Source organism: Notolabrus celidotus, chromosome 15 (genome assembly GCF_009762535.1).
Source record: "Notolabrus celidotus isolate fNotCel1 chromosome 15, fNotCel1.pri, whole genome shotgun sequence".
NCBI lineage: Eukaryota > Metazoa > Chordata > Actinopteri > Labriformes > Labridae > Notolabrus > Notolabrus celidotus.
In genome coordinates this window covers 23,259,496-23,280,271 of record NC_048286.1, presented here as the reverse complement: position 1 = coordinate 23,280,271, position 20,776 = coordinate 23,259,496, and the positions used below count along the sequence as shown (strand labels likewise).

Genomic DNA, 20,776 nt, shown 5'->3' with positions numbered 1-20,776 from the left:
TGTATACCAAAAAAGAATGTTTGACCATCGTGATGATTGTGGTTATTTTGTTCAGGTGCGGTTCATAAAGAATGTAACCGAGTGGAGGGAAATGAAGCCGGCTTTCTATCATGGACACGTCTCCTTCCTCGACTTCACCAAGTACGTATTGTGTCCTGTTTGATGATGGCAGCCTTTTAGACAGGCATGATTAACTATTTGTTTATATGGTTTGAAAAACAAGGTGCCAAACCTATCATTTAGCAACAGCCTACTTGTCAGACATCTTAACATTATTTTCTCCTCAATCCCTTTGATTAAAACAGTTTATTAAAATGTGCGTGCTGAGTAGCGTAGCTCTGTGAGGAATAGCTGCGTGCGTGGGACGTATAGGGAAAGGGGAAATGATGTGAAACCGCTAAGATCTGATTTCGTTTAAAGCTATCTGTACTTTGTGACAGCCCGTTTGCTTCTGTTACTCTTAATTTTGTTTTAATTTTGAGAATCACAAGAGGAAGCTCCCCTGTTCTTTTGTTTATATGTTGTTGCAATAGAATGACTTAAAGGTGCTATGAGGAGTTTTTTACCAGCTTAGAAACAGACTGAAACCCACACTGATGCCGCTTTATGACCTTCAAAAGCAAACAAAACCATAAACAACAACACTGACACCTTCTCTGTTGTCATTTTTAATGCCTGAAACCACTCAGAGGGGGTAGGTGTCAGACCACATGATTGACATTTAGCTTTTGAAACACCCTTTTTCAGCTGTTTTCATGGCAAATAATCCCATTGAGTGATAAATCTGGCTGTTAAAAGACAGCAGGGTGAGGTTTTTGTTGAAAACACTACTTTTGCATGTACAGAACAAGAGATAAGAAGTATCACTTTGTCCACAAAAGGGCGCCAAAATTGTTATAAATCAAAAGTTCCTCACAGCAGCTTTAAGAACAAAAAAGCTTGGAAAGGCAACATGGACAAAAAACAGTCGGCCTATATATGATCACCTTTCCCAATTCTCAGGGAAGGGGGTGATTATACGATGGAAAATATTAGAAGCGGACTAAAGAAAGACTGTGATACTGAGGTGTTAAATGCCAAGGAAATTGTATTGTATACTGTGCCATACCAAATAAAAAGTTAATAGCGAATATCATAGTGTATTAATGAGATTCATGAGTGCAGTTTTTAGGTCATCAATAAAGCCACGACACCTTGAGACCAAGCCGGACTCATGTGTACTGTTTGCCACCTGCTGCATTAAAGTGTACAAGGTTAGCCCTGGAGTTAGACTAACTTCGGCCCTGGAGCAAACCCAAGGTCTCTCCTGTGCTCCCCGACTACGGTCTGGAAGCTGAAGCAGTGAAAGGTTTACAACAGTCTTTTACGAGCAACCTCCAGTCAAAATGAGGTGACAATATAAGATATAACAAGTTTTCCATATCTCCACCATACTACATATGTCCTTAGTAATATGATGGAGTAATGTCGGCCGTCCGTTCAAACTAGAATTTGCGTGCATCTCTGTGTGTCACAACAAACATTACTTAGAAGTGGACAAAGTTGCTGACTGTAAAAATTACAGGGCACCTGGCATCCTGTGTTTATGGCTGCATCATCAGCATGAGATGAAATACTTTAGGAAACATCCTTCAGCAGTAAATAGATATTTATATTGAATGGGTCTGTAATAATGTTGATTTACTTGCTTTGGTTTTGAGCAGCTAACTCCCCCCTGTGGTCATTCAAAGCTTTACATTGACAGTATGGTGTCATGATGTGAGTGAAGCAAAATTATAACGTGTGAATGTTTCTTCTCTTCTCCTACCTGTGTCTGTTTTTCAATCCCGTTGACTCCTCTGACCTAACTGCTGTCTTTTCTTTCAGGTTTGGAGTCAAGAGAAAGCCCATCTACATAAACGTGATCCGGGACCCCATTGAGAGGCTGGTGTCCTATTATTACTTTCTGCGCTTTGGAGATGACTACCGGCCCGGGTTGAGGCGCAGGAAACAAGGAGACAAGAAGGTTCAAAATGAATGAATGCTTTTCTTCTTTTGTTTGGAGTGACGTTCAGGGCATCCATGAACATATCCTTCTTAAAGCCTTTTATAAATGGCAGTGATGGATAGATTTGGGATTTTTTCTGAGCACAACTGTATGTAAATGTTTATGTTAGGTAATATGAGTATCTGTCATAGTTACAGCAATGCCTGAATAACACAGACTAGAATCTTCTTTAACTGATTAGATAAGTCAATTTTTGCATCCTGTGTCTCTGTTTTAGACATTCGATGAATGTGTATCAGCCGGCGGCTCAGACTGTGCCCCTGAGAAGCTCTGGCTCCAGATTCCCTTTTTCTGTGGTCACTACTCTGAATGCTGGTGAGTATCCAAACACCAGACACCAGACACAGCATCCTCCTCAGGCAATGCTTAGTCATACTGATCATATTTTAAGTTTGGGGAATTCACTGATGTAGCTTTATTTATTCAGAAAGATGGTGAGAATTAAGATTTGTCAATAAATCTCATTAAAGACCTCATCAGCGTCAACATGATCAGACTACTGAGCAATGTCTGTGGAGCTGATGCCTGATTTGTCTTATTCATCTGTGCCAGGAAGGTTGCAGAAATTAAAAACACATCAGTGAGTCAAACCTTGCTCTCAGTTGCATGGTCCTTCATAACAATGATTGTGGACGTTGTAGTGTATGAGTCAATTCTTCATACACCATTCTGCTGCTTTAAATACCTGTCAGGGTACTATTGCAACATTAAAAATTTACTTCAGTTCTAATTTTTTTTTTTTGCTAATAACTAAAGTGCCCAGGATTTTTAAGGAACTCATTTGGCGCTCTAAATGAAAACTCCCTACCTCTGACATTTCTGATCATCAGTGTTTGAAATCTGAATAATTTGATTCTGTGTTCAGTGCTACAGATACAGTACAAACTCAACCATACAGTGGCACTGGTTAAATCAATTTATTCACATCACTTATGGAGCAGCTTGAAAGAGATGGTCTGTTTTTGACTGTCAGTTGTTCTGGTTCTTTTGTGTCAGATAAATGAAGGAAATAATGAAAAGTGTTCTCTAATTCATCAGTCTTAGAAAATGTGGCTGACAACTTTTTAAACAGATGTGTGTGTTATAATCATAGACTGTATAAATAATGGACATAGTGTCCCAGACGTCACCCATCTGTTTCTGAAGCACTGTTTTGAGGCCAATCGTCGGCGGCAGCCATATTGCTGCTGTTGATTGACTGTGATGAAAAGAGACGGGCCTTTAGCCTCCTAGCCAGCAGCTACAGTGTTCCTGCCTGTCAATCAAGTCAGCTGTGCCTCTCATTGGAAAACTAGTAATCTCAATATCTTCGAAAATGCCGCGTTAGAAAAAAATTCACCCCCCTACAGTGTGTGCCGATCGAGAAATGAGCTATCCAGACTACACTTGTCTTTTGTACCAGGCTGTAAACATGTTTATTTCTGCTGTAAAGATCGGCTTTTCTGAATTGGTGTGTATGTGGTTTCCGGTACTTCCGGAGCCAGCCTCAAGCGGATCCTCAATGAACTACAGTTTTTAGTACTTCCGCATTGGACTCATATTATTAGACCGTAGGTTGCCGCTTGGTTATAATATAAACATCTTATTTCAGATATAAGATCACACTTTACCGGAGTTATACCAACAAACAGCCTTTGGCTCTGCTCTCTCTGTCCTAACTCCTCCTCCTCTTTGACGGTTTTCAGGAACAGTCTGTTTAATGTTAACATATTCAAGTAGAATTAAAAAGTGAACAACTCTATTTAAATGTTGTTTCCTTTTGTTACCCAGTCACACCTCATCAATTTAGTCATTGTCCTCTGTGCCTTCAATCATCCCAGGTGGTGTAAAGAGTTCAGGGGTGCTGTATCTGTTGAGTTTCATAATTCACAACATTAGAGTCCTTTTCTTTCACTTCTGCTACGCTCATCCTCTCAAGGCCTCTGATAGCTCTCTCAGCCTTGATCCGCTTCCTCTACATGATGATCTGTATCAATCTCTTGCTCTCCTTGGCCTCACTCATCCCTCTTAATCTCTCCTTGAGTCTGGCCTCCATTTTTTTCATCATTTAACCTCCTGCCACAGGAAAGCAACTGCAGTTAAACAGATTCTTAAGATAAATAAGGTGAGGTTGCTGCCAGTTCTTTAAGGCTGTGTTGAGTAAGGCTTTGCCAAAAATTTGCTTCGGAGGTTTAAACAATTTACTTCCTCCTTGCTTTTCTTACTTCTTGACCATGGAAACATCTGACAAGGACTTCATTTTTATTCCCTCCCTCCTTGCTGTTCTCTTGTCTCACTCTCTTTCTCCCCAACATTTTACCTTATATATCACTTAATCCATTCTGTCCAGTTATTATGTGCAACTCCTTTTTATTGCTTTAGAAAATTACCCTGCAGTATTTTGTTTGAGTCAAATTAGATTGCAACAAAATAAGGTTTATTATTGTGCAGTTTTCAGGGCAGCTGCTCAATCAGCTGTTCTATCTATCTATCTGTCTATCTGTCTGTCTGTCTGTCTGTCTGTCTGTCTGTCTGTCTGTCTGTCTGTCTGTCTGTCTGTCTGTCTGTCCAAACAGATTAATGACATAACATCTCCCCAAAAATGAAGCCAAAAGATGTAAAGCTCCCCCTGGCCGCAGTACAAGTCATCAACTCTGTCTCCTTCTTGTTAATGGATGGGACATGGGTCAAACTTTAATATTGGAATACACATCATAAAAACTTTTCACAAACATGGTGTCTGTCATTACAGTTAGTTTTAACATGTCATTTTTCTGAAAGTTTAGTTTTCAGTATTTTATGCCATAAATTAGGAGATTGTTCCATTATTCAGAGGTGTAGAGGATTTGACTAAACAAACACTAACACAAGAGTCACTGAACAATCTCTTAACTGTAAGTGTCTCCTTTAAACCAACTCAAGAATCTGTTAGGCTGAGGTCTGCACTGACCAGAAACACAACATCTCATACCACTGTTACGCCGACGACACACAACTTTATCTCCCTATCAATATATAATATAAAAACTGCGACGGCTCAAAACTTCTTACAACTTAACAACAGTAAAACTGAAGCCGTGCTCTTTGGCCCTCAGGATGCCACCAAACTAGTTTGCAATAACCTAGGCAATCTGTAAAACTTCATCAAACCATCGGTTAAAAACCTTGGATTTATTTTGGATTCAGCCCTCACCTTTGACTCACAGGTAAAATCAGTGGTAAAAAATGTTTCTATCAGCTCCGAAACATCTCAAAGTTAAACCAGTTCTTTCTCGAATCGACCTTGAAATAGTAATCCATGCTTTCATTTTGTTCCACCTTGACTATTGTAATTCCTCATATTCTGGAATAAGTCATTCGGCCTTGCTGCAGCCAGGCTTCTGACTGATTCCAGGAAGATGGATCACATCAGCCCCGTCTTGGCTTCCCTCCACTGGCTTCCAATTCGCTTCAGAGTTGATTTTAAGATTTTGCTTTTTGTTTTTAAAGCTCTTAATGGTCTGGCCCCTACCCCCTACCTATACTGACCTCCTGAGCCCTTATAAAACTTCCAGGCCTCTAAGGTCTTCTGACAGGTCTCCTGGCAGTTCCCTGATCAAAATATAAGCTGAAGGGCGACTGGGACTTGACTTGACTTGACTTGACCTGAGGGATCTATTATGTCGGTAATTTAACTGTGTCTTTACCTGAGGGGGAGGGGCCTCAATACCATGGCTCCACCAGCCAATCCACACTGCCCAGACTCTGGCTGAAAAATTATGGAAATAATTAAAGGTGTCAGCACCGAACTCTTGTCTTTTTTTTCTTTTGTACACTGGGAGGAGGTGGAATTGGGTCATCCATCTTTATATACAGTCAATGTTATATTCTATCATTTTTGTGTATTTAAAAAAAATACACATATTACTTGTTTACTCTGAATCTTTACCTTATTTATGTTCTTTGCTATCACCGAGTTTATTCAACATCCAGCAAAAGTTTAATTATTTTGCCAAAATACTTGAGAAATTAACCCAGGATTAAATGTAATCCCTCTGTGTGCAGGAACGTGGGCAGCCAGTGGGCTCTGGAGCAGGCCAAATACAACCTGGTGAACGAGTACATGCTGGTTGGAGTAACAGAGGAGCTGGAGGACTTTGTCATGATGCTGGAAGCTGCACTGCCACGATTTTTCAAAGGAGCCACTGATCTCTACAAAACAGGTGCCGTGTCTACGAAACATCTAAAGCCTGTTTGCTGTTGCCTTGCATATTTTTGTCTCTCCCAACAGTATTACCATAAACTGAGAGGAAACTTAATGGCTCTCTCACATTGCAATGCCAAAGCCTGTGTGCTGCGGTTGCATATTAGCAGTCTGAATTGGTCCTCTGGGAGTTGAATCGTGATCAATATGCACTCATGCCTCTTGCTGATGTAGTTACAGATTAGTTACAATGAGAGGAGCCAGAATGAATAATGGAGAGCACAGAAGAATTAAATCTGACACGGATACAAATGTACTGTGACTCCACTGTGATATTAATCATTCCTAGCAGCAGATAAAGCAGAGTACTCAAGTTAATCAGGTTTGTATTTAATGAAATCAAAGACTGAGTCTATTTCAGAAGTCTTGCCGTCTCAGTTCTTATGTTTTTGCTGACTGGCAATCTCTCTACGAGCTTTAAGAGATGACTTTGCCTTTAAATTTTGTATAATATAAGATAGGCCCATAGAGAAATGTGGATTTCATCAGACAGTATTAAAAGCTAATTATGCTAATTATGAATCATTCCTTACATTTTTGGAAAATATGCTTTTTTTACCTTTATGATCAGAGAATATTCATACCACTCCTTCATATTTTTGCTAGCTTAACTTTAAGAGTAGAAAAGGGAGGGAATGGCTGGATTGATTCTGTCTAAAGGACACAAAACTTTCCTCCCAGCTTTTATAAAATTAACTTTCTGTTTAAGCGTCTTGGTTTCTATCTTGTTTTAGACAATACTACATTAGGGGCAAATATATTTTCCAACAAGTTTCAGCAATTTGCTGGTGTTTCATATGGGTGATGACCCAAGGGTGACAGCAAGGCCCCTGTTAAACCACAACTAGATTTTTATCATGTATTTTTACAGACAAATTAAGGTTTTAAAAATGTTTTTCAGTATTTATGCTAAGCTAACCTTATTAACTAGAGCTGTGTGGGAAAAAATAATAAGAAATAAAAAAATCTAATGTAGGGTAAGGTAGGCGTTTTTCGATCTTTGAACTGGTCTGTGGCAAGGTTAAAACTATAAATACTTTTAAAATCCAGCAACGCCACCTAATTTAAAAAAGGACTCCTTAAAATGTTCATACAGGTTCTTTAAAATCAGGTTCAAGCAGAATTACAAAACAGTCATTCTCTTAAAAGTTCACAATAAAAATGTATTAAAAAGACAAAAATAAAACCCCTGAGCCCCAAAGTCTTTATGATGGTCTCACTCCTTAACTGTCCTCCTGTTGCTGGTCGCCGTCGTCTTCACCAGTCCCTTAGGGAAGGTAGAACAGCAGTCAGACACTTCCAACTCAAAATTATTCCTCCGACCCAAATCAGTCCAGTGTTAATTCAACCAACCAGATGTAGTCATGTCTGAAGCATTAAAGGGTATGTATGTATAACAGACAGGTTAGCAATAAGGATCAGATTCACTGTAATACTTTTATTGAGCTGCTGTAATGTGGGATGTCTGACAAAGTATTCAACTCCATTGTGCCAATTCAGAACAAGTTCTGAACAGATATGTTCAGAAAAATTAACACCAAGTTATCAACTAAATTTTCCCAACTAAATATTGTAGGGGGAAAAAGACAGGCCCATAATTTATTGGAACCCTAAGAGTGGATTTTTTTTTTTTTTTTTTTTTTTTAAGTTATATTTTTGGGTCTTTTTTATCTTTTATTGACAGGACAGCAGAAGAGATACAGGAAATGTGGGGAGTAGAGAGTGGGGAAAGACATGCAGCAATTGGTCGCCCGTCCGGGAGTCGAACGGGCAACCTCTGCAACGAGGACTATAGCCTCGATACGTGGGGGCACTTAGACCGCTAGGCCACAAGCGCCCCAAATTTCACAATTTATTAATGTTATCATTAGCTCCCAACAAAAGTGTACTACAGAACATGATTGGGAGCGGAGGAAAAACTGCTTACAGTCACCAGTAACGCAACACATAGACACGCAACAATGACAACAGCACCAACCCCAGGCAGTGAAAAAGAACAGTTACATACATGCAAGCAAGCTCCACAGTGACTTGACTTGTTGGTGTGTAGACCATCGGCTGGTAGAGAAAAAAATGTCTGAGAAAAAATGTTTTTATATGGTTCTGAAATAGATCATTCTGGACGATGAGTAGGCTACCTTTAGTTATGGCACTGTAAGAATATTTCAGCTCTTCATTTTAACCCTACGTTTCTAGTGCAGGGCTTTTGCTTGTCACACTGTATTACAAACTCCTCAGTGGCTCATTAATCTGCAGCTGAATTTAACTTGCAACAGTTTTGATCAAGCACTCCCATCTCTCTCCTTCCTCACTTATCTTACAGTCCTTTAAAAGCTCCATGGCTTGCTTACTATACTAGCCATGTTAGATTAAGAGCCACACCCTGGATGTAGAATAATAAACACAGATAATATGACTGACCCTGTTGATCCGTCAGTTAATATCACAAGAATTATTCACTGTTCTAGGCTGACATTGTGAAGTGTCCATGATTGGTTATAAGAGGAGTTTATGTTGCCTCTGAGATAAAAATAAATAAAAGAACAAACAATAGAATAACTACTACTACATGCAACTTCAAAATAAAAACTACTATCATTAACTGAAATCGTAATGCTGCACGTGTATAAAAATGATGAATCACTAAGTTCCTATTCTCAAACCCATTTATATTTTCCTATCCTTTACTCACAGGAAAGAAATCCCACCTGAGGAAGACCAGCGAGAAGAAGCCGCCCACTAAGGAGTCGATTGCCAAGCTGCAGCAGTCAGCCATCTGGAAGATGGAGAACGAGTTCTATGAGTTTGCACTGGAGCAGTTCCAGTTTGTCAGGGCACACGCTGTCAGAGAAAAGGACGGGGAGCTGTATCTGCTGGCACAAAACTTCTTCTATGAGAAAATCTACCCAAAAAACTGAAGAGATTGAACAGAAGAGTTTGGAGAAGACACTTGAAAAAAAGACAGAGAGTGATAGACTCCTGGTGACTATGTGGCTGGTTTATAAGTATGAGTGAGAACATGATGTGGAGCTGCAGAACAATCTGGCCAGTTCACACAGCAATCACGCCGTTATTTTGGTGCAACCAGAACTGGATGAGAAGATCAAGTTTCATCGGCTTGAGTTCCCAGCAGCACCCCGGGGCCTCCGCTCCCTTTCACTTTCATTGAAAAGGTCGTCCATGCAGAGGGCCTCTGCCGGTACATGTTGGTTGACAGATTTTCTAACAGCTGGTTAGACCTGGACTCCTGATTGACTCTGATCCTGCCAAAAGATATTGTCATCAGCTCTGTACCATTTGGTTGTGTTTGGTTGTGTTTTAACTCTTTACTATGGTTGTTTTTTGTATGTAAAGATGGTGACATTTTCCATGGTGAAACAACATCCCCATGCTCACCACTACTACTAACTTAAAGAGATTTTAAGTGTAAAAACTGACTACTGTGCTGTGTCATTGGACTTGAATGAGAACTTTTGAGGTTTTTATGAAATAAAATCCATTGTGACCATATTTTCCATCACAGGTGTGTATATTTTATACTGCTCTTGACATTTAATTAGTTGGATTACTCTAAATTGTACCCGAGTTTGTTGTGTTTCGCTACAATGAGGAAGCATTACACGATAATGAAGTAAAGATGCTGCTGCTGTAAATACTTAACATGTTTCACATTCAGTTTTTTGGGGGTGGTAAAATCAACCCTTTTAAACTATTAACAATATGTTAAAGTTACAGTAAGACTTTTATCGGTCCACTCTCAAATCATTATTTTGATTATTAGCTTGTGATGTATCTATTTTATATTTTGAAAAAGTGAAATATTTGCATCTATTAATGTTATACTGCTACTTTTGTTTTAATGAATAATAATAACCATTACGTAATAACCATCTCCTGTTTGGAAAATATCCACCAGTGGTGCTGGTTTAGCTTGGTAAAGCAGGCGTCCCATGAACGCAACAGAAGATAAGTACACGTCTCTCTCAAGAAGGGTTGCCAACTGTCCCATATTAGCCGGGACATCCCGTATATTGGGCTAAATTGGTTTGTTTCATACAGGACTTCAATTGTCCCGTATATGGACTGTTAACTCTTGTAAATACAGAAGACTGCACTTTACAGATCCTAGATCAGATAAAATGGCTGTGGCAGATCATGTGCCAATCACACTGCCTGTCATCCAATCACAGGCCACCTCACGCCCATCAGTTGTATACAGCGCAAATGCGCCAAGTCCTGCAAAAAAGTGTGGAGAGGATTTTCTCTCTGATGGCCTTTAAACGGTCAGACTCGAGAAACAGATGCAGCACAGAGCTGATCAAAAATGAACTTCAAACATCTGTAAACTGTGACTTATCATGTAAGGACTTCTCTCTGGCAGTTCAAAAGGACAAAAGACTGCTTAAGTCAGTCAAGAGCAGCAAAAAGTATCCATGGAAAAAGTAAATTTGGTGAGTCATACTCCTCTTTTGCATTTAATTTTTCTTTGGCCTGTTTTTTGATGTAAAGAGCCAAATTGTGGTTTCTTTGAGGTTTATTCATATGAGGTTACATAATGATACAGTAAGGATTAAAGGAAATATACACACTTTCTGCATTACCAGTTGAATCAGAATATGAATATATGCTGAATTCACACATCATGCTCACACCACCATGGCAACGTGCACCTGTCCCGTATTTAGTAGTGAGAAAGTTGGCAACCCTACTCTCAAGCTGTCATGTCTAGTAAAGGCATGTAAAAAATATTTATAAAATACTCATAAACACATCATAAGCTCACATTTTGTTACCTTTAGACAGAGCCAGGCTTGCTGTTTGCCCACTGCTAATGTTTAGTGGTGATGTGCTTCAGATAAAACTGTAAGCAAGAAAGAATACGCCACAAAGTCAAACTCCTTGTTACTCCTCTTTTTTTTGCATTTGTCCACTTAAAAGTTGGAGACAAGACTTGCTTATTTTGCTTTGAGGCTTTTATCTCTTGTGTTCCTGAGAGTTTAGTTTATCATACTTTTAACAGCCTTTTGTTGCCTGATTAAAGTCCTTGTTTCCATTAAATTGCTGACTCACATTTTGAAACGCTCAACCCATCCCTCCAAGAAGGTAACATATACTCAAGTGAAAAGCTGGACAAGCTTCACAGAATTGTTCTACACTGACATACAGTCTCAACAAAATTAAATATACAGATTACGTCAATCATGTGAAGACTGTTTATGTTTACCCTACCTTTCAACAGCTCCTCTTGTGTTGCAGCTCAAATGGTACATTAAAACATGGCTGCCATGTTCTCATGTCTTTATTGCAAAAAAACAAAAAAAACAGCTACATTCACAGAACATTCATAGTAAAGTATTTTCCTGACTAAATTACGAATGTTTATGCATCATCATCACCATCATCATTATTATCATCAGATTCAACAGGGCAGGATCTGGTCACAGCCCATGTCAAATATGGCTCAATCATTACCATCATAGTTACCTGCAGAGGGAGATAAAGAGCTGCCATGTCTGCTGCTGCTTACAGCTGAGCATGTGTGTTCTCTCTCTCTCTCTCTCTCTCTCTCTCTCTCTCTCTGTGTGTGTGTGTGTGTGTGTGTGTGTGTGTGTGTGTGTGTGTGTGTGTGTGTGTGTGTGTGTGTGTCAAGGTAGTTATAGTTTTGTATTTTTCATTAGTTTCTATTTCTTATTTTGTTTTGGCTTTTTGTTTTCAATTTCAGTTTTAATTAGTTTTTAAAGCGGGTTTGCTAGTTTAGTTTAGTTTTTAGTTTTTAGTTTTTAAAAATGCTTAGTTTTAGTTTAGTTTGTATTAGTTTCAGGCTTAGTTTTAGTCTTTTTTGTAATATGGCTTAGTTGTCAGGGGCGAGATTCAAAAAGGACACAAAAAGCATTGTGTTGTAATAAAAACTCAAAACATCATACCATTTTCAAAAATGTATTCACTGTGGACAGATGAACAACAATCCACATAAAACAATAAAATGTGTCACTTTGTGTTGTATTGTATTTAACAAAAAAAGTGATCACAACAACAGTACATAGAACATATAATACTAAGTTTTAAATGAGACTGACAAAGACGAAAACTAACGACATTTTCCATATAATTTTAATTTATTTTAGTTAGTTTTGTAAACTCACAATACAGTTACAGCTAGTTATCATTTTTATTTTTATTTCAGTTCACGAAAATGTTTTTTTATCTCTGGTTTTCGTTATTCGTCTGTGTGTGTGTGTGTGTGTGTCATCTCAAAGTATTTGTTTAGCATTTCAGTAAGTGATTTCAGTGAGGCTAACACATTTGTGCATTACGACTCATATATTATATGTGATGTATTTTAAACAGCCTATAAGACAAACACAAAGGGTTGTCATATTGTGGCATGGTAGGCTATTCATCATGATCATTTCCTTTTCTCTGCCGAGGAAAACAATAAATAGGCAAACTGAAATAGGACCTTGGTTATGAGTAGTTGCAGGAGTCACAGAGAAAGTTTGTATGTTGGTGTGTTGTCACTCTATGTTACTCATCCTGCTCTCAGATAATCCCGGACAGTCATCAGCTATGGGCTCATCCTCATTAATCTCAGCTCGTACTCCACTTCCAGCTTCCTGCTTTTGGCCTCCTGACCCAGATAAACATTGAGGGTGTCTCTCCCCCACACCTCTCTAGTTTAGAGCCCTGGTTACAGACCGCTTATTAAAAGTTTGACCAGTAGCATTTAGGCCTTAGTGCAAACCCCTCTGAGGCCCTTTACGTGATTGTGAGAGGAAAATCAGATTTGGCTACTGCAGAAAACGGTCTTAAAACCACAAACTGCTTATGTTTAAATACCTTCATGAGTTATTTCTTTACTGGATTAATAACCCTATGAGTGGCTTGTTATTTGTGATCAAGCTTCGTAATTACAATAATAATAATAATAAGGAATTTATTTCTATGACACTTTTTAAAACATTTGAAAAGTGGGTTCCATCATCCAAGAAGAATGATAAAGAAACAAACAAGAAAACAACAAACAAATACCACAATCAGAAGTGTTGGCCTAAACATTGTTAAAGACTGAAGCATAGATACTTTATATTGAGGTATTTCATGCTTTTGATTGAGCTTGTTAGCTCTGGTTTCTGAGGGCCAGATCTCTATTCTGCAAAGCATTTTGAGTATCCTGGGGAGACTTTCAAGCAAGGTCTTAGTATCTTTGTGTTTTATAAAAACTGTACAAGACCCAACCTCTGGACTCTTTCAGTTTGCCCTGGATTATCAAGATTCGGGTCCAAGTCAAATGTTCCAATTCAACACAACCACCACTCAGTAGCTTTTTATATTACCTATGTTACCCCACTGCGTAGGAAGATACTTGAGCCAAGTTTGACACTAGAGGGTTGTTTCCATATTCATCTGAGGAGCGGGGAAAATTTAACTCATGCATTTACAGTAAGAGCAGGATTATGTGTCATCATTAAAAGTTTAGAGTCAGATCCTGTCCAAACTCAAACCAGCGAGTTTTGGAAATATAAAACCTCCAAAGCACATTTTGATCTTTTGTACATTTCATTGCAGTCTTTTAGTCTTGGTAAGATAGTTCACATTAATTGACAAGTCTACAAGAAAGAGGAGGATTTGCAAGAAAGTTCCCCACCAGAAGGAATTCTAAAATACAGTGGCTTAAGAAATTCCCTTAGATGTAAGAAAAGAAAATGTAAAGCCTAACACATCTTTTGCTCAGAGTTGGTGAAACAACTTTGAATGAGTATTTGTTTTTGAAAAAAAAAAAAAACAGTCTGTCATGATACAATCAGATTTTAGTCCCAGGGAGGGACCCAAATTTAGAAATGGAGATACAAGTTGGTAATTGCAGCGTCAAACGTTGGCATTTTTCCATGTACTTTATCATAGCTTAGATTCTAGTGCAATAAGATCAAGCTATAACAATTTATGTCACCATCTAAAGACACTTTTGTTACTAACCTGTAACGCTAACCAGAATGCTTTACGTGATGAAACATTTACAGCAATCTAAACACTCTTAAGTGTCCTTGGGCGATAAACTCAACCCCAAACTACCCAAGTGCCTGTGCCAGCGGTGTGTGAATGAGATTAGTTAAAACCAATTGAAGCTTTACATAGCAACCTCTGCCATCAGTGTTTGAATGGGTGAATGTGAAGTAATGTAAAAGTGCTTGGAGTGGTCAGAAGAAGAGAAAATGCGCTATATAAAATACATTCCTGTCTGTTTACTTGAGTAAACATCTGAAGCACCTTGCCATAGGCACAGAGTGTGTCCTAGAGCGTCTGGCACATAAGGCTGGTGATGACAGTGTCCTGGTGGCTTATGTAATGCAGCGGTAAGTCTTCTCACTGAGGTGTGACATGTCAGACACCAGGCCTTGTGATGAAGACTTCAGTGTTTGTCTTGTGGTTTCTTCAGAGCAGCTCCTCCTGATTCAACACTAAAGTAAACTCTGTTTGTTATGAAGCTTTTGTTTGCTCTGGTAAGGTTTGGTAACATCTGTTTGTCCTCCTGTTCTAAAAATAGTTTGATGATTAATATTAAACTGTTGTCTTCATGAAGTGCAATGGCGCTTTTTCAAGTGATATTTTTGGGCATTTCTGCCTTTATTTTGATAGGACAGCTGAAGAGAGATAGGAAACGTGGAGATAGAATGGGGGAATTTATGCAGCAAACGGTTGAGGCCGAGAGACGAACCTGCTGCCTCTCCAACAGGGACTTTAGCCTCTGTACATGGACACACTTAGACTGCTAGGCCACCGGCAACCCGCAAAAGCACTTTGGAGGTGTTTGTACTTTGTACTGAGTTGTTGTACAACATTTCAATTATAATGTCATTTTATACTATTTTTGCTACATTACAGGGGGAAATGTTTTTAATTGTATCCCTTTACAAGACCTGTGGGTCACATATGTTCTGAAATGTGTGATATTTACCTTTATCAGCTTTCCTGAATTTGTGTAATTACATAAAAATAAAACATTCTGATATTTATACATTTCTGCTGAAAGAAACTATTCTGAGTATTGACAGATAAAGATATCTCATTCAAACAGGATCTGTGGACAAAACATTCTTAACATTGTGAATTACTATACAGATTTACAACTCTGTTACTATTACTGAATGACTTTCATACATAAAAACATCTTGTCAGCCTTTAAAATATTACAGGCTGTTTTAGAATAGATTCTACAACCGTAATAGGGAAAATATGAAATTAACCATTGACAGTGCTGCCTTTATGTTCATATATAATGAACAGTAAATACACAAAAAACAACTCAAATCTATGTAACTTCTGCACTTGCTTTGATCACTTTTTGAAGGTATCTGACATTATTTCCTTCATGTATTTATTTTCAGCAATTTTCATTTATTTTATTTTTATTTTATTCTATTTTTATTTGATTCTATCATTGCTATTATTATTGTTATTATATTTTTAACTATGTAAGTACATTGTTGTATTCCCCTGTTCTGTGTTGTAAGCTGCTGTAACAAAAGAATTTCCCCCAATGGGCGATCAAATAAAGTATATCTTATCTTATCTTTGTGACAGCTTACCTGCTTGTTGAATGAGAGAACTTTGACTTGAAATAGAAAGAAAATTATGTTTTTTTCTGGTACTTTCTTACTTTATTTTCTTGTAATAGAAACCTTTCGATGCAGATTGTTGTTTTTTTCACATAAAGGACTGATTCCAGCAGTGATTAAATACAAACGTCAGTTATAAAAAGTATTTTTTATGTATATGGCTATTCTAACTTTTTTTTGGAATTAGTATTTTATTGATTTTTACATAAGACTTGTCACATTTGGGTGAAAAACAAATATCTCAATTTTTTTTTACATGAAACACAATGTATAAATGAAATAATAATAATATAAATGAACAGATAGATACAAAATAAACACATTTAACTAATAATAATTGAAACCAAAACCCACAGTTAAAAAACAAAACAGAAAAACAGCAAGAAAAACAAAAAACAGAAAATAAAAAACAAAAACAAACATGCACCACGATCTACTCCAATATAATAACAGCAGTACAATTCTAACTCAATTCAGTGCAATATACCAACTTTTTTTTAAAACTGGGAGCACCCTTATCTCAGACTTTTCCCCAGTTTGTTGTTTTGAAGACATGTTTGTTATTAACTCGAGGTAACCCCAGTCTGTGTAAAGTTTTTTGGTCACGTGTGTGGTAAGAGTCCCGGGCTGTGAGCAGCAGCCCAGCAGTGGAGCTCCTCGGGGCGGACTCTCCCACTGTAACCACCGCCTCTTTCTCCAACTGCTCTGGGACAGATTTATGCTTCAGTGTTCTTATTTATGAGCACCAGTCCAACCTCCAGGACCCCTCTAGGTCGGTGTGACCGCACAACTGAGGTGTGAAGACGGCATGGGAGTCCCCGTTTACCCGAGATGACCGATGGTTTGGTCAAAATAATCACTTCTTTTAATCGCCAGAGAGGGAAACTTAAAACAGGACTTGTTTTTGGAGTTCCACCTCCTCCCCTCCTCTCTCCCCGTAGGATTTGATTCAAAGGCGAAAACCAAGATGGCCGCCGATTCCGTGCAGGTAGGAAAAGTTGACAACTGTTGCGAAAAGTGCGCAAACTTTACACAGGGGTTCATTTATAAGTTATCAAAGAGTTTAATTTCATGAACTTTGAGTCGGCAGAGCTTCAGTACTAACATGTTAAAAGTGAAAGGCCTCTGCTAGCTCCCAAAAGGCTGTCTGGGAATAGTCCATGGATTGAGGCCTGGGAAACAATTATCCAAAGTTACTTCTTCTGGAATATCCGAGTTTTAAACCGGTTAGTTTGAGTCCTAATTAAAGTGTTAAATTATGTAATCTCGGCTGCCTTTGTTATAAAATGTTTTAAAGACTGTAATTGTAGTAAAATAATGTGTGGAGAACGTTAACGCACAGGTCTGTAGCCTAATGTTAAGTTACCCTGCTTGGAAAATACAGTGTATTCACACACCGGCTGAGAGCTGCAGTCAGGGTTTCAAGGCTGAGACTGTTTCCATCTTTAACTAGACAGCAAGTGTTCACTGTTTGCTTTACGTACAAACACGTTACATGTCAGAGTTTAGTCATTAAATATGGATTCTCCTCTGCAGCTGCACGGTTCAATATTAAATGATAAGGAGTGCTCTAATGTAAGCTTTACAGTCATGTTCAGAGGTGTCAAAATTATTCACATTCATTCCTCAAGTAGAAGTATAGATGCTAGGGTTTAAAAAGACTTCTGTAGAAGTTAAAGTATCAACTCAAGCTTTTTACTCAAGTGAAAGTGTAAAAGGTCTGGTTTCAAAACTACTTAAAGTATAAAAGTAAAAGTAATGTAAGGGGAAACAATGCCATTAAGGACAGAAGCTTAGGCTGCACCACAGGGGCCTATAGTGCACTACCCCACCTCTCAAATAAACATGTTTCTAAAGGCCATAATGACTATAATGTTAATATGTTAATGTTGAAATATTTGGGTTGCACTTGATTCAGCCGCGTTCATGCCCATTGAAAATGATCGCATTTTAGTACAATGCAAATACATTAAAGAAAATATTTGTGTACTACTGAGCATTAACGTGTTTCATGGAGCGGAGGATATGATGACTAGTTGCCTTTAAGTATTGTAATGGTGCAAAAAGTCAAACCTCACAGGCATGTTATCAATAGCCTTTATTGGAATGTGAATGAACATAAATGTGTTTTTTTTAAGAGGACAAGCCAAAATGAAAACAAGCTGAAGTGAAACAGGAGTAACAAGACTATTTTTAAAATGTAAGGAGTAGAAAGTACAGATAATTGTGTGAAAATGTAAGCAGTAGAAGTAAAAAGTTGTCTGAAAAATAATTACTCCAGTAAAGTATAGATACCCACAATTTCTACTTAAATAAGGTAACAAAGTATTTGTACTTTGTTACTTGACACCTCTGGTCATGTGTCATTATACTCCATGGATGGTTATGACTCACTGATCAATGTGGTGCACTTGAGTGACGTCATACCACAAATTGATCCTTCTTATTTATTTAAGGTAGTGTCCATCACCTCTAAATTATCCATCATTTGAATTAATAATGCTTTACACTAAATCATGCTTTACTTTATCGATATACTCCTAATCACAGTATCAGAGTTAAGCCTGATTACTCATACAGTATTAGTCATATTCACTTGGAGTATGTGGGGTGGGAAAATGTTACAGCAGATATTAAAAACAGTTGTTATAAGATTTATGTGCCTTATTAATTTTGTTTCCTGGGACAGTCACAGACTGAAACTGATCGCTGAGGCAACAGGTGGTTTGGTGAACCAGCTGAGTCTTAAAATGGATCATTATACATAGTACCATGAAAGATGGCGCATATGCTTTACTATTACGACCTGGGAAACATGCAGTACAATTTGCGTGCTTGACCAAATTATAATTAGTGTAACAACAGCAGGCTGGGTAGAACAGGTGTATTTAAGAACACCTGTGTCCTTTCCAAGCGGCAACCTCCGGTCTAAAAATATGAGTCCAATGCAGAATTGCTAAAAACTGCAGTTCATCGAGGATCCGCTTGAAGCTGGCTCCGGAAGTACTGGAAACCACATACACACCAATTAAAAAAAAAGATCTTTACAGCAGAAATAAACATGTTTACAGCCTGGTACAAAAGACGAGTGTAGTCTGGATAGCTCATTTCTGTACGGGGGTGCAATTTCTTTCACACAGCAATTTCGACGATATTGAGATTACAAGTTTTCCAATAAGAGGCACAGCTGACTTGATTGACAGGCGGGAACACTGTAGCTGTTGGCTAGGAGGCTCAAAGACCACCTCTTTACGTCACAATCGCCCGACAGCAGCAACATGGCTGCCCCCGCGATTGGCCTCAAAATAGCGCTTCAGAAACAGATGGGTGACGTCACGGAGAGTACATCCATATTTTATACAGTCTGTGGTCTTCAGACCAAAACCGTTTTTTGAACCAGGCTGTAAACATGTTGATTAATGCTGTAAAGATCGTCTTTTTGAATTGGTGTGTATGTGGTTTCCGGTGTTTCTGCAGCCAGCCTCAAGCGGACGCTCCATGAACTGCAGTTTATAACACTTCCACATAGGCTTCATATTTAAAGACCGGGGGTCGCAGATCGCAGCTCGGTCACAACCTAAGAATAATCTACCAATACTAATATCTGCTATCACAACAATACATTATCAGTAATCTATGTAATTTAAACTACTATCCTTCATTACAACCTACCTTGCCTTGATCAGTGTGCTACAGTGAAGTACCCAGACTCTCCATCACAATATATCATTGTAGGTTCATAGAGGATAAAATAAAGACTGTGACGTTAAGCACATAAGGATAAACCAATCCTTCAGTGTGCTTTGTTGAAGTTAGAATCTGATGTGAGTGTCCCGTCCCCAACACCTCTTTACTGTGTGTGGACTGAAGTGGAAAGTCAAGCTGACCTGTCTGTTTCAGCTGGCAACCTTAATGCTTCTGAAGTCATCCATCTCAGTGTTTGGCCTGTTATTAGAGATTATGTTTGTTGTCAATGACAGATGTTTAACAGTAGTGACACAAACCAAGACATGCACTGTATTGCTCTGAAGTTATGGTACATTATGCAGATTATTCCAGAGTTTAACAACTGAGCTTCCACAATGGAAAGATCTGTGTTAGGCTGTGGTTTATAATAGCCGTTTTTCGACCGGAGGAACTTTACCCTGGAACTAGGGACTTTATCTCGGAACTACGTGCGTTTCAACCGACGGACCCAGGGCAAAAAAGTAGTTCAGGGGTAGAAAGCCCCTAAAAAGCCCCTGCTAAGGGGGTAGTACTTTTCAAAGGTCCCAGGGCTTTCGGGGGGCAGGGCCTGTAATGCTGAACGTGTCTGACTGGTAGATTAACCGCAGTGTTTTTATGAGGAAGTCGGCAGTTAACAGAGTCGCAGTTTAAACCAAAACACCAGCGATCTCTGCCACGGCTTCTTGAGTTAAAAACTATTTCAAAGCCATGTTGATTCAGTGAATACATCTGTGATGAAATAAAGCACGATCTAAAACAGCGCAAGCTGAATCTCTTCCATGCTAACAGGCTAACTGTTGTGTTGCTCATAATGATACCTGCCTGTCCGTCTGCTTCTATGGTGTCACCTGTGAAGAATGGCATTTGTCTTTGTCTTACTGCCCTCTACTGGTCTGGTGGTGTATTGCATTTACTTTTTATTTTCTCCGTACGTCACTGGCCTGATGTGCACAATCTACCCGGCACTTCGGCCCCACGGTCGAAACGCAGACAGCAATGGGGGGCACAGAACCTTTTCGTTCAGGGTAAAGTAGTTCTGGGGCCTGAAATACCCTGGTACCCTTGGTCCAAATGGACTTTAAGTAGCATTTTTCAACATGTTAATTTATGTGGAGTGGAATCGGATCAACTCAGCAGAGCAACAGGTGCTTCAGCCCACTTTATCTC

General features: G+C 38.7%; 2 protein-coding genes across 5 annotated transcripts in view; both read left to right on the top strand.

Annotated features, from left to right (window-relative positions):
• hs2st1a (heparan sulfate 2-O-sulfotransferase 1a) overlaps window positions 1–9,789 on the top strand; it is a 39,575-nt gene extending 29,786 nt beyond the window's left edge. For both annotated transcript variants that reach the window (XM_034702576.1, XM_034702575.1), the window contains 5 exons: window positions 56–141; window positions 1,867–2,005; window positions 2,265–2,362; window positions 6,071–6,228; window positions 8,964–9,789. In XM_034702576.1, coding sequence (XP_034558467.1) covers window positions 56–141; window positions 1,867–2,005; window positions 2,265–2,362; window positions 6,071–6,228; window positions 8,964–9,187 — 705 coding nt within the window. In that variant the 3' untranslated portion in view covers window positions 9,188–9,789. The remainder of the gene's footprint in view (window positions 1–55; window positions 142–1,866; window positions 2,006–2,264; window positions 2,363–6,070; window positions 6,229–8,963) is intronic.
• Window positions 9,790–16,311: 6,522 nt separating this feature from the next.
• Window positions 16,312–20,776, top strand: part of pkn2 (protein kinase N2) — a 34,937-nt gene continuing 30,472 nt past the window's right edge. The window contains exon 1 of one of the 3 annotated variants that reach the window (XM_034703362.1): window positions 16,312–16,871. In XM_034703362.1, the coding sequence (XP_034559253.1) occupies window positions 16,851–16,871 (21 nt within the window). In that variant the 5' untranslated portion in view covers window positions 16,312–16,850. Of the gene's footprint in view, window positions 16,872–16,897; window positions 17,110–20,776 lie in introns of those variants that run through there. The other 2 variants (XM_034703363.1, XM_034703364.1) reach the window with 2 other exon arrangements.